This window comes from Aptenodytes patagonicus, chromosome Z (genome assembly GCF_965638725.1).
Source record: "Aptenodytes patagonicus chromosome Z, bAptPat1.pri.cur, whole genome shotgun sequence".
Lineage (NCBI taxonomy): Eukaryota > Metazoa > Chordata > Aves > Sphenisciformes > Spheniscidae > Aptenodytes > Aptenodytes patagonicus.
Genome location: NC_134982.1, coordinates 4760549 through 4774371, shown reverse-complemented (window position 1 = coordinate 4774371; position 13823 = coordinate 4760549). Strand labels below are relative to the sequence as shown.

Sequence of the window (13823 nt, the reverse complement as noted above, 5' to 3'; positions counted from 1 at the left end):
CTCTAGTGGTTTCCCGTAGATTTACTTTGCGATGGCCCCGCTGGTAAGCAGGGACTCGGCAGGGAGCAACGGGCATGCGTCTGTTTGTAGTGCAAATCCTGCTCGTGCATCCACCTTGTCTCTCTCCAAATGTGGACACTGATGAAGAAGCACGTGCTCTTTCCCTGAGTAGTCCAAATGGGCAATAATCACGAGAAGAGACTCAAATCCCTAGAAAAACCTCGCTGTATTTTCTACCACTTTCCTTTCCCTGCTTGTAAAGGCAGCAGAGCTGGGGGAGAAGGAGCTGGATCCCAGGCTGGCCTGTCCATCATCCAGAGAAATGTTGGCAAAGGCCAGCGAGAGTAAATTCTGCTTTCAGTTACTCCTGAGTAATCCTGTTATGAATGAGGTTCCCCAGGAGTTTATGGACTGCACGGGGAGACAAGACAACCTGCAGCTTCTTTATGATGATGGATAACGGCTGAACCAGGGACATGTTTTGTCTTGTGTTGTTTATGGGGCTGACAGTGGAGAAAAAGAAAACAGTGCAAATGGTACAAAACTTCCAGGGAAGAAGTTGTTTGGTTTCCTCTTTTTCTCTCCATGTTGCCGCGAAATAGCATCTCTTGTAAACTGAGTGTATGTGGATGCTACAGGGGGTGAGAGTGGAGGTCTGAGTTATGTCTGTGGTGACCATGAGTAAATGACATAGCTCTGGGTTCCTTTTTCCACTATCCTTGACACCTGCTTGGACTCTTTTCTCCGGGACACATATTCACAAGCCCAACTGTTTGGGTTTTCCCCTGGTTTATTGACACGGGCTCGGAGCCGGAACCGTACGTACCAGTGCCCCCTGCATGGCTAACTCGCCTGCTGGTCTCCTCCTCCCCGCAGGCGGGCTCAAGAGCGCATGTCCGTTCAGCCTCACCGGCTACACCCCAGCTTTGACTTCAGCCACCAACTGCAAACTCCACAACCCATGGGGCCCCAGCCCAGGTATTTAGCTGAAGGCACGGACTGGTAAGTCTTCCACGTTTCACTTGTGTGTTGAATGAGGTCTTTAAAAAGTCCTGGGGAGGCTGCAGGGGTTGCTGAATGTCATCACGGATCAACGCTTTCATGAAAGCTAATGGTGCAGCTCAACAGATACAACGTGGGGAGCGTGCAATGGGAAAACTCATCTCTGGGAGGGCCACAGGTGCATGCTAAAGCCTTTATGCATGTATATGATAACATCGAGGCATCGATATTCCCCATAACTCTCCATCCATGGATGTAGAGTGCAGCCAAGCATTAATCTTCCTCCAGGGGCTTTTCCCACTGCAGGGCACAGCCAGGGTCTTTTTCCCGTAGACCAACGTCTCTGCCTGAACTAGATCTTCTGCTGTCCACCAGGCACTCAAAAAACAGTGGCCACAACTTTTTCTGTGGTCTAAATTAGGGAGCACGGTGCTGCCCTTCCCCACAGGGTGGTGTGAATGAATTAATAGCTGTTAATTGTTCTCCCACTGTCATGTTCGATACCCTGGAAAAGCCAAGCAGCGAACTGATCATTTCGTTTTCAGAGCAGGTTTTGAGCTCTTGCACGGTTAATAAGGTATGGGGGCCCTACTTGGAAGAATAAGAAAATAAAAACATACTTCTGAGTAGCTGTTTGTTAGCTGAGCAAAGTCCATTCTGTGCACTGAATGGAAAAAATAGCATGTGAACATGTAATTAGAGACAATCGCAATGTATATGCACAAGGGGACCGAAAGAAAATGTCACAGAAAATCTTAATTATGGCATTTCCTAACATCTGAGCACTTTGCTCTGCAAATGGAGAGTCCTTTTAACAGAGGGTTGGGGTTTTTTCCCCCTCCGGGGTAATAATATACAAACTAAAATATGGCCAGATCCTTCTGCCATTTTCTTCTCAGGTGTTCCCATTACTGGCACCACCGTGAGCTGAATTTGGCCGGGATGACATTGTTCGGATCAGTTTGCAAAGCGGTTCACGTACCATCTGGATAGAACCATTCTTTCTGCCTCTCTTTCAGCGCAGAATGTTTAATTATAACCGTTAGAAGGATCTGATAAAGCATCGCTTTATGTTCCCCTCCTCCTCCTTCCTTTTCCCCCCTGTGTTGCTCCATAGCCTTATAAAACCTAAGGAGTGGCGATGACAGAAATCATATACTGTGTACATATATTTGGGTGACTCACTTCCCCTTGGGGCACATGTACAGTTTTGCCCAGTGACAGATATAAAAACTTTCCTCTAATGTGCTACCACTGCATGAGCAGCAGCAGCGCTGGCTCGGAGGCGGTAGGTGGTAGGTACTGTCGCGGGAAATGGGGATGGAAGGAAGATCTGGAGGTGATCAGTCATCTCAGACAGCCCAGCCTCGATTAAAATCTTCTGGTGAAGAAGAAATAAACACCCATTTGGTTCCTTAAATCATCTCCTGCATCTGCATTTAGTGATGACCATCCAACCTGTTATCTGGGTCCTTATCTTTCACTTTTTGGTTGTTGGCAGCCCGTGTACCATAGGCATCATAGCTCTTGAACCTCGCACCTGAGCATCAAGATGCTGTACAGTTGTCCATGTAGCACACACCATGTAGAAGGTGATGGTTGGTTCTGGTTTTCTTCTGCTAATGTGCTCTGCTTATTCACCTGCAAACCCTGAGAAAACACTGTTCCATGAAGTATTCTGCTTTGGGCCCTTCTGTAGGCCCACAGCATCACTTCAGGAGCCTCAATATCTGATTTTAACTATCTAGATGCACCGGTGCACAAACAGTTCAGCAGTGCTGTTATTGCAATTACTTGAGCAAGTTAATAACGGCCGTTCATCTTTGAGAGATCTCTTCAGTCCTTGATCTCAAAGCACTCTGTGGATTATCGCATCTATTTTGTAGACAGGGAAGATGGGAAGGCAGGGAGGAAGTGGTCAAGGTCATACATCAGGCCAGTGACAGGGCTGGGAATGGACTCAAAGCCTCCTGATTTCCAGTTAAGCCTTCCATCCACCTGGGATCAGTCTTCAGCAATTCGATAAATCTCCAAAATTGTGACACGGGAACTGGAAATGCTCAGTCCTGAGGATTCTCACCCTGGCTGTGTTCCTGCCAGTTGCTTGCTGTGTTTTATCCTCTGCCAATCTTGTCTGTCTAGGACGTGGCTAGCACAGGGCCAGCAAATATAGTCCCTCTCTTTGCTTCAGCTTGCTGCAGGGAGACTTATTGGGGAGTATTGAAGCACTGGAGCTGCTGCCTGGTACACAGGCTGTTCTGGGTAAAGGATTTCTGCATTTACTGTCCCCTCATGTCTGCTGTTGGATGAACACAGTTACACAGCTGCTGGAGGACACGTCTGGGTTGCTCCTAACAAGCCGTGGTGCTCGCTGCTACCGTCCTCTGTGGAGGGGAAGAGAAGTGCGAGGATGAAACGGGAAGCCACCCTTGGGCTCTAATTAGCTTAGCTTTGGCAAATGTGAAGACAATGGTTATTAGAGCGCCGGCTTTTGTAATTATGATAAAGTGAATGACGTTCAGAGCACTTGTTTGCTGAGACACTCTTTGGCTGGAGAGACGAGGGATCAGCTAATTGGATTATAGATGGAGATGCTGCCTTAGGTCTCCTCCCGTCCCCTCCACATGGCGTGGGGATGGGGTTGCAGTTTGTCTCTGCGTGCTGGATTGGGCAGAGCTGCGGCGTTTGCTGGGATCTTGGTCATGCCAGGTCCTGGGATTGAGCTGAGTTATTTTTCTGGAGGAAGAAAGTGCCCAAACTCACCAAGCTGAGCTCCAGCTCTGCTTGCCCGGGCCAGGCCACGTGCGGGCAAGTGGGACCATCGGGGATGTCCTGCTTCATTGGCGTTGGCCCGCTGGTTGTGCAACACGCTTTCCTACAGCAGTCTCATCCAGAAATTTCTTAAAACCTTTACATTTTCTGCACAAACAGCAGTTCTGGAGTTCCCTGAGGCTGGGTTCACGTGAGGTGCAGTCTCCCTTGTCTCCCCGAGTCCTACCATGGCCTGGGTGGGGAGACCTCCAAGGAGAGTGCAGGCACATCAAAAAGCCCCCCAGATGGTGCCTAGCTGGCTCCTAACAGCTACCCAGAATGGTTCATCAGTGTGTCCCCTGAGTAATTAGCTGTATTCCTGCAAAATATTCAAGGCAAAATGTAATTGTTTGCAGTGATGGCAGCACAGGGAAGACCTGGTCTGGCCGGGTTGAGTTACTGAGCCTGGGTATCGATCGGAGCCACCAAAATGCTCTTGCTCTGAAATTAGCAGGCTGCGTCTGTGCAGCTCTTGACCCTGGCTAACACAAACGCTAGCTGGCATAAAAGCAACCCCTCACTGCTTCGTGCTGGCCCGGTGAGCGATTGCCCAAATTGGAGGAAACTCCCTTCCAAGCAGTAGTATCACCGTGGGCTGAGGAACCTACAGCAGCCCCGAGCCCACCAGTGGAGGTTGCCCTGTGAGCATGACCTGACTTGCTGTAAGCCACACAATAAAACCCTGCAGTGAAAGCCGTATCTTCATCCTCGTGCCCACAGGGACCTCAGTGTCGATGCGGGACTGACTCACGCCCAGTTCCAGGTCCGCCCAGTCCCTCAGCCCTATCAGCACTACTTAGCTACACCTCGGATGCACCATTTCCCCAGAAGCACATCCTCGACGCAAATGGTAAGTGAAACGCTTTTACTGAGAAATGTTTTATGCATTGTCTGCCAGAAGGCAGTCAAAATAAAGGCTGCTATCTTTCTATCACCTGTCTTCTGTGAATCCCACTTATCTCTGGCCGTGGGAGGGAGAGTCTGCAAGGATAATGTTGCATCATTGCACTCTGGATTAGAGAAAGGAAAGAAAAGCTCAGCTGCTCTGGAAAGATTCGGTCCATCGCATGCAGCACCACGCTCAGAAGATGGTCTGCAAATCCTGGGCAGGATGTGAGAGACTCAGCAGTTATTACCAATAATATTATTAATACTGGAACAAATTGTGGGCTCCCAGGACTTTTTGTATGCAGAAGGATTGGCAGTAGGTGACTTCCTTCCCTGGGCTCAGCCCAGAGGACCATCCCTCATCACATCATTGCTCTCCACATCAGCCTTGATGCCATCTGTAAAGCTTTTGCATGACCTCTTCCACAGGTGGAGATGGGGTTTGACAAGAAGATGGGCTGACTGGGGTCATTTGCTGGCCCTCCTCCTAGCAGGGTGCTGTATTTGGAGCTAAGCCATGCCAAGCACTGCTAATCCTTAAAGCATCCTCAAAAATCCCACGAGGGTGTTTTTTCCTCGTGCCCGTAGCCGGACCCTGACACCTGTGAACTACAGTGAGGCTTAAAAAATCAAAGCTTGCATGAAGAGAAATCCACCCATTTAAAACTAAATAAAATAAAATCTCTTTTTAAGCTAATCCATGTTGACAGTTTGGAACTGCAATGTTTTAGATGCAATAGGAATTATTATAACAGAGAGTTTATTGAGAAGAAACGCATGTTCTTAGTTATCATTTATAGGAGATCTATTTAATAAAACCTCATTTTTTGTTTATTAAAAGGCTTCCGTTGGGGAAGGTGTCGGTCTGCTCTTTCATTTTGAATTTTTAAAGCACTAGAGTTAAATCAGGGTACACAAGGGATTTCTGTGTGCAAGTACAGGTGGCTTTATTTTTCTCCCTCACTTCTCGCAGGTTGTTCACGAAATCAGAAATTACCCTTATCCTCAGCTTCAGTTACTTGCTCTTCAGGGACTGAACCCAAGCAGGCACACGTCTGCTGTGCGGGAGAGCTATGAAGTACGTACCTTGGGGACTGGAATTATTATTAAATTTTTAAGTGCTGGGAATCTGTGCAAGCTCTGGCGTAAACTTGTAAGACTGTTTTGTGGCACGGCAGTTGCATTGAGTCTTGCGGCTATTTTAGTAATTACTGGGGGACAAAGGGGTTGAGTGGGTTTGGTAAAAGATGGTTTACTCCAGGGTGCCTGGGTCTGGCTCAGGTTGACTCTGGCTCACTTCATGTCTGTGAACAAAGTGCTTCAGTTCTGTGGGGTTTTGTTTCCCAGCCTGTCAAACGGAGCTCAAATTCCACCCTAATTTCTGAAATACTGGATATCAAGCTCTCTGCCTTGAGCCCTTACTTACTAGCCCAAGAGCCAGGGCTCAGATTCATCATCAAAGCATGGCTGATTTGGGTTTGATGGACATTTCCACCAAGGAAAGGGCAGGAGGGAGCCTTGGTCCCCAGCAGGTGGGGTGGGGTGATGGGACCTCGTGCCCCGGGAGCAATGCTGATGGTGCTTTGCTGCTGTTCCTGCGCCGCAGGAGCTGCTGCAGCTAGAGGACAGGCTGGGCAGCGTGAGCCGGGGCGCCGTCCAGAACACGATCGAGAGGTTCACCTTCCCCCACAAGTACAAGAAGGTGAGTGCCCCAAAACCGCGGCACGACTGCCAGCCCCCCTCAGTTGGCCAAGGGTTGTGGGCACGGAGCGGACAGAAGGAATGACTTTGGTGGGTCGCAATCCTCAGGGTTGGCAAACTGGCGCTATCAATGTTCCCCAAAATAGGGGAGGAATGTAAAATCCACAATTGGTGCTTTAATATCTTGTGGGGCTCCCGGGCAGAAGCGGTGGTGTAGCTCAGCTGGCTGTTTCTCACTTCTAGGCTAGGAAGCTGCGGGCCAAATTTTCAAAAGGGTCTCAACCTTCTCCCACCCAGCGGGTGCAATTTCCCCCCTGTCCGCACCTGGTAAGAAAGTGCTCACACCAAGGGGGCTTTGTGCATGCAAACCCACCCCATTTTGCATGCAAGCGGCGTTGCCCGCACGCCCCGCCGTGAGGGCGCTGGCTCCATGGCATGGGGGAGCTTGTCCTCCCCTCGTTTTGCAAGAGGTGTCTCCTCTGTTGGAGCTGATCTCCTGCCCATAAGGAAACGGGTGCCATGTTTTTCGGTCATGCTAAATAGAAAATGGGAAAAGCGCTTGTTTGCGTAGTAATTTCACATGTTGGTCATTCCCGGCTGGGCAGTAACAAGAAGGGACATTGCATTGCCCAGGTTGGAAGTGAGTCAACTCCTGCATCTCCAGTGGATCCAGAAAAATGATATTAATAGGAACGGACGCGTGGGGGGAAGAGAAAAGGGGAGAGCTGACAGGTTAAGCACTGCCCCATGGTGCAGTGTGGGGCTGGGCCAGTGGCCAAGCTGGCATGGGGCACAGTGATTGCCCTTCCTGGCAGTGGTGGCCCCACATGCTTTGGGCTCTCCAGGAGAAGCCTCCAGCAAAGGAGACCATGGGGCCATCCCCACTGCAAGGAGGATGGAGGAGGTGTGGGGGGGCTGTGTTAGGGCAGCAGAGGACAGGCTGCTCCTTGGGGCACTAGCACCAGCCCCACTGCCAGTGGTCCCAGGAGGAGACGTGCCGACCAGCAGCATGTTGGTGGCATCCTCCCCTCACTGGCTGTTTTCGCTGGGCTGGCTTCCCCAAGCTGGAGGATCTGGCTGATAGACAAAGCTCTTATTATTTGCCTTCCTGCAACTACCCAGGCTTGGGAGAGCATTAGAAAGTCAAGTCCTAACCAAATTATGTCTTCAACCTTGCTGCAGAGAAGACCGCAGGAGGGCAAAGCTGAGCAAGAGGATGGAGAGGAGTCAGACACCGACGAGAAATGCACAATCTGTCTGTCCATGCTTGAAGACGGAGAAGACGTCAGGTACGATCCTTCCATCTGCTCCTCTGCCCCTCGATGCCATCTGAGTTGCGTTTATCGGGATTAATGTCGCCATGCGCTGGGGGGGTTGTCCCTGCTCTCGTCCTGATAACTCACTTGGGCTGTCTCAGGGTCTGGGAAACCAAATGCCATTTAGATGGATGTTGGTATAGGCTGTAGGTAGGAAGACCTCTGCAGCAGCAGGAAGGCCAAGTTTTTACAGTATCTCCTGGGTTTGGATCACCTGCTTCAAGGCTGTGCCAATGGGCCAGGTGGCAAGTGTCAGAGAAGGATGGGTCCCAGGTCTCAGACAGCCATCTGGAGCTCGGGAACGTCAACATCTGAGCTTGACAGATGACCAAAGTACGATAAAAGGGAGTGTGGGTGTGAAGTCCAGGGGTGTTTGGCTTGTGGCCAGGACGGAGCTGCTTCATTGTAGAATAAGTGAGATTACTCTGCCTGCACGGTCACAGGGAGCCGTCCTGAGCCAACAACAAAGCCCCGGTTATCCCTCACAGACGTCCCCAGGCTCTTGGCTGGGTCAAATCTCTGCTTGTGACAGAGGATGGGGACAAGCAACTGCAAGGGGCTGAGCTACCACAGCTGAAGGAGCTGCAGGTGGGCAGTGCAGCTGCACTACCTGGTCCTGCTCCTCACCCTTTAATTGCCTTAAACCATCAAGGAAAACTCTGATCCTCTTGCCGTGGGTCCTTGTGGTTCAGGGTCCCTCTGGCTCAAGAGGGTGACTGAAGAGATGACAAAGGTGATGTGGGTGAAAAGCAACCACATTCCCTGGGGCACACCAGACACCCACATGGGAGCGTTGGGGACCCACCTGACTGCTAACAAGTCACAATGGTGAAGAACCAAGAGGCTCTGGAGTATAACCTAATACTCCTGAACGGTTAAAAAGCAGCAGCCAGGGTAATTAATAACTGGAACAACTTAATTCAGGAGGGTGTGGGGTTTTCTAAAAGGCTTTTAGCCAAGAAGGACACCATCCCTGACCTACTGCTCTATGTGAGCTGGCGTGGCTGGGGGAGGGTGTAGGACCTAGGCAGCACTGGTGTCACTACATCGGTGCTCCCCCATGTTTGAAGCAGCCCCAGCTGCTGCTTTCTGGCTATTCTTGGTCCCCTGGACCTCCTCCATCCTAACGGGGTGGTATTTCTCTCTCTGCAGGCGGTTGCCCTGTATGCATCTCTTCCACCAAGTGTGCGTGGACCAGTGGCTGGCCACCAGCAAGAAGTGCCCGATCTGCAGGGTGGACATTGAAACACAGCTTGGCTCGGACAGCTGAAAGGACTGGCTGGACACACCTTTTTCCTTACCAGGTCATATGGCCATAAATCCTTGCAGCAAAATTTTTGCCTTCTGAGCCATTTGATTGAGAGGAAAAGTCTGCAGGCACGTTAGTGAGGAGGAGGAGGTGGAGGTGGCGGTACAATATCTAGCAGTAGGAGATATTGCACATACGCAGGATACGGGCCCGGTGAAAGGGAGCTGGCATTCCCGGAGCTCAGAGACCCCGTGCTGCAGAAGATTTAGTGTTGAACATGAAGGAACTAGTTGTGGTAGTCTGGCCTGTCAATCCTGCATTTCATGAGGATTGTATATATACCTCTCGAATACGTAGAAACATGTTAGGGGTCCTTTAGCTATTTCTATGGATGGCAGCTGGAGCATGTTAGCTTAAGAAATGTTGTGTTTGATGCCCTACTCATCTTGTGGTGGACATGTTGCTGTTACCTAATTTGCACCAAATATTTTTTCATAGATTCCTTATTTTGGTGCCTGATTAATACATTGCAGAGGTGGAATAAAGAGGTCAAGCTTTCCCACCCTTGGGGGGGAAGAGGCGAAAAAGCAAAATCCTGTTTACAGTCAGAAGGGTTGCGCTCTTTGCCTCAGCCGCGTGTGCTTCCTTTCCTTGCGTTTACAGTGTGTTGCAAATTTAGAGAAGCTTAAAAAAATAAAAATTGGGAATGAAATGAATGAAGCAATAGGGAGAAGCTTCGTTCCTGCTTATCTGCTGGTGCTGGACACTTTCTGTGGGGGCACAATATTGGAGTAGATGCTGTTTCTTTGCTCTCCATATCTTAACGAAGTAGCTTGGCATATCGAAATCCAAGGAAGGGCTGTCTTCATGATTGCCATTGTCCATGACGCTTTCTCCAGTGAACTGCGAGGCTGGTTGGCTTCAGCAGCCGCTGCCAGCACTGCTCCAAAATGATGGTTACTGGAGTCGGCGCCTATAGCTGTGCTTTGGGGTATAATAATGCTGGAGAGGTGCTGAGAGACGTACGCTGCCGACTCCTCTCCCATGCAAAAGCATCTCTGATAACAGGATGGGAGAAAACTCGATGCTCGCAAGGCACTGCTGAAGCCATGAGCATTTTGGTGTGGGAGGGGACGGCAGGTTGGGAGGGGGGTTTGCTGCTTTCCGGAGGGGCTGGGTTGTAACCCTGCCTCAAAGCACATGCACCTGCACCCGCCTGTGTTTGTATACACATTTCAGGCTGTATCTGTACGGAGAACGGAGTGGTTGTTCAAATGAAACCTAATTGCATTAATGCCCAAAACAGAATTAGGAGGTAGTCCCCAAAGGAATGGGCTGTTGTGATCCAAGCTCCCGCTGAAATAAAGACCTCAGCATACTAACCACAGGGACCGAGCTGGAAACCCTCCGGAGAACTGGCATTCACAACCAAAACCACTTTTTTCCTTTTTTTTTTTTTAAATACTTTTTTTTTTAAATACTTTTTTTTTTTTGCACACTAGGGGAGCAAGAGAAAGATACCAAGGAGCAAGGGGAATTAGTCGGGAACATTATATATTGAAAATGCTGATGAGGTGGGGATGATTTCTGGCTCCCCTGAGCATCCGTTTCGCTGGAGCCAAGTGATGCTCTCTGAGTAGAAACAATCATAAATTACTGTCGGAGAGATCGTGGGATTCCCGTGAGCTGTAATTGGAAAACACCAACCTCAGAGGCACCCCAGGGATTTTTTTTTTTTTTTTTACCAACTGGAGAGGGGAGGGAAAGAGGGGAGCCCCGCAGGGTGCAAGGATGCAGGAGCCCCTCTCTTGTTGTGTCCATGGAGGTAGGAGGGAGTGGAGGGGGACACATGGTGGCATATAAGGAAGAAATGTTTTACGCTGAGGGTGGTGAAACACTGGCCCAGGTTGCCCAGGGAGGTGGTGGATGCCCCATCCCTGGAAACATTCCAGGTCAGGTTGGACGGGGCTCTGAGCGACCTGATCTAGTTGAGGATGCCCCTGCTCGTTGCAGGGGGGTTGGACTAGATGGCCTTTAGAGGTCCCTTCCGACCCAAACCATTCTGTGATTCTGTGATATATTTGCCACCCAGTGCAAGCGATGGCTTCTTAGGGGATTCAGCAGTCCCAGCCCCAACCGGAGGGCTGCGGACTCCTTGGGTCAAGGAGTGGTCCATCAATACCTATGGGGCTTGCTCCAGCAGCAGCAGATTGAAGCAGCATTAAAAATAATACTAATATTACTAATAATATGGACAAGCAAAGCAAGGCTTTGCTGGTAAAATACACTGTAATCCGGTCTGGTCTGTCCAGGCGTGAGCTGGGGGCGAAGCAGGGGGAGGAACGGGACAATTGGGACCCTGGCTGGGTGGGGAGGGAAGGAGAAGCGCTTCCGAACCGCGCGTTTTCTTAAAGCCTATGCGAAAGTATTACTATTTGCCTAATGAACAAGCACAGTTTTTAAAAAAAAAAAACAAAAAAACCAACCTTGGTGAAGAAAAGCACCAAACTCCCGTGGTCTCGTGTGAGTGACTGATCCCGAGGTGCGTGCGAATTTACAGCGTCTGGAGTTGCATCGGTGTGTCAGGTTCCTTTGCGTTTAAATAATTTGTACGAGTAGGTTGCGACAATAGGGTGAGTCTAAAAACAAAATGAAACAAACAACAAAAAATCTCTAGGAACAAAACATTGATAGTTTACAGGGTTTTGTGAGTTTAAATGCCTTATATTTAACAATCATAATTTATGACTAACTTGTAGATATCGTGGGTTCTTATTTAATTATTTTTATAGTTGTTTTTTGCATTTTTAATTATAATTTATTTATTTAGAAATTAATACTAATTTTTTTTATTACTCCTATTACCTCATTTTTGCATTGTTTCTGGGAATGGAATGCTTTGCATGCATCGGTACTTTAAAAAAAAATTAAACATGGGATGTGGGGGGTAATGCTTATCTTGTCAAAAAAAAAAAGAGAAAAAAATCAGGGTGTGTGATTACAAACTGTATTACTGTGGTGCTGTTACCTTGGATACATTCCATAAAAATGCAAACCTTTGATTCTGTATGCTGTGACATAGTGGAAAACTGCAATATAGTGACTGTGTTTAGCACATATATATGAATATTATTTGCACTCATAATCAAACTCTGGTGATCCTTTCACTTGCGTCCTTGCGCATTGAAGGCCATTAACGGCGCTCTGCAAAACCAAAACGTTTCGGTCAATTCCTGCTACCGCCCTGTCCCCGACGCCGCTGGTGATGCTACTGTTCTTGCTGCATGCGTTACCCTGCAGTAACACCCGGCGGGCCCCCGCTACAAGGCTGTGCTTGGGGCAATGCATGCATTTAGTGCAAGATTCTGCAAATTGCTTCAAAGCCGAGGCAGGAAGCCCAGGCGTGGTGGCTCTGTTCAATTTTTGGTGCCTATCGGTGCTCGGTCTGGCTCTTTTCACCCTCTGTGCATGCACCCAGCTGGGCGCTGCAGGGAGGATGAAGGAGGCAATCAATTGAGCCTGAGCTTGGAGGCAACAAAACCAAGGGATTCATTGCAATTTATAAGTGTTGACCCCTGGTCTAGCTGAGAGGGACTGGGATGGATGTGGGAGCGATTCGGGATCCCTTTGTAATGCCTGGCCGTGGGCATTTGCTATAACCCAGCCGCAAAACAACGCATGGAGCACAATCCCTCTTCTTGAAAACCTTACAGTTGGTTTCATCCCCCCTGTTGAGGGGGAAACCTCAACTTGAAGCTTTTTAACCCACTGTAGAGCTGGGACCTGCACCGGAGCACTCCTGTCCCCAAGGAGGGGGCCAGCCCCAAGCTGACATCCCACTCCTGCAGCGGTGGCCAAGCATCCCCACCCCCAGCCACGGCCACGCCGCTCTCGCAACGCACTGCCCTTTCTCAAAAGGCTCCCGAATATCAAGTGCTCGAGCCTCGCAAGGGGGTTAGAGCACCTTTGATAATATTTTAAGCTTTAAGCCATAACCGCTCTTGGTCAGCGTAGATGCTCGGCCATGCATGGACAGAAGTGGGGTTCGATGCATGTGCTCAGCCAGTAGCCGTCCGTCCCCCCTAAAAAACTTTGGATGCAATTCTCTTTCGGGTTAGAAAGGCACAAAATAATGACTGTACCTTATTTTTTTTTTCTCTGTCCCTTCAGGGTGCTGCTCTGCTTTGTTGACTTTGCCTTACCCTGGGTTTAAAATCTGTCTGTGTTTTTTTCCTTGCTGCTCTGTAACACTCCTCCCCTGAAGCCTGGAGCTGCGGTTTTGAGCCGTGTGGGGACAGGGGGGTCGGTTGTTCCCCCCACAAAGACACTGTAAAAGGGATAAGTAAAACAAGGAATGAGCGAACAAAAATCCTCTCCTTTAATGACCTGGGCTGGTGAAAGGATCACCCACATTTTTGTACTCCTACTGCTGTTCTGTTGTGCTGTGCAACATTTTGCTACATAGACTATTTTATAGAAGAAAGCTAGAAAAATATTTATTATTAATATTAAAGCAATAGTGCATTGAAGAAATGAAAAGACATTAGAAATTGTGTAAATGCTTAGATTCACTTTTGGTGGATTTTTTGTACTTTATTTATAACTAATAAAACAAACTGCATTGCTAACTATAAACCGGTGCCACACAGAAGTCACCTGGCAGGGCGATCACTTGGTCTTTATTTACCGCTCATTTCTTGTTTCTTTGGGTCAGAGTCAATTCTTCTTTCACTGCTTATGCTTTTGGACTTTGATGTGCAAAAAAGACACCGCTGGGGCATAAAATACTCTGCCCAGCTGGTTTGCAGAGGCTGTTGGTGCTTAAGCTCCATGGCAGAGACGAGGTGAGGCTCTCC

At 49.0% G+C, this 13823-nt stretch overlaps 1 protein-coding gene across 1 annotated transcript in view; it reads left to right on the top strand.

Moving 5' to 3' along the window:
- LOC143172569 (E3 ubiquitin-protein ligase ARK2C) overlaps positions 1-10073 on the top strand; it is a 47586-nt gene extending 37513 nt beyond the window's left edge. The window contains exons 3-8 of the mRNA XM_076362165.1: positions 877-1002; positions 4534-4663; positions 5675-5779; positions 6308-6403; positions 7585-7691; positions 8871-10073. Of these exons, the coding sequence (XP_076218280.1) occupies positions 877-1002; positions 4534-4663; positions 5675-5779; positions 6308-6403; positions 7585-7691; positions 8871-8988 (682 nt within the window). The 3' untranslated portion in view covers positions 8989-10073. The remainder of the gene's footprint in view (positions 1-876; positions 1003-4533; positions 4664-5674; positions 5780-6307; positions 6404-7584; positions 7692-8870) is intronic.
- Positions 10074-13823: the final 3750 nt, after the last annotated feature.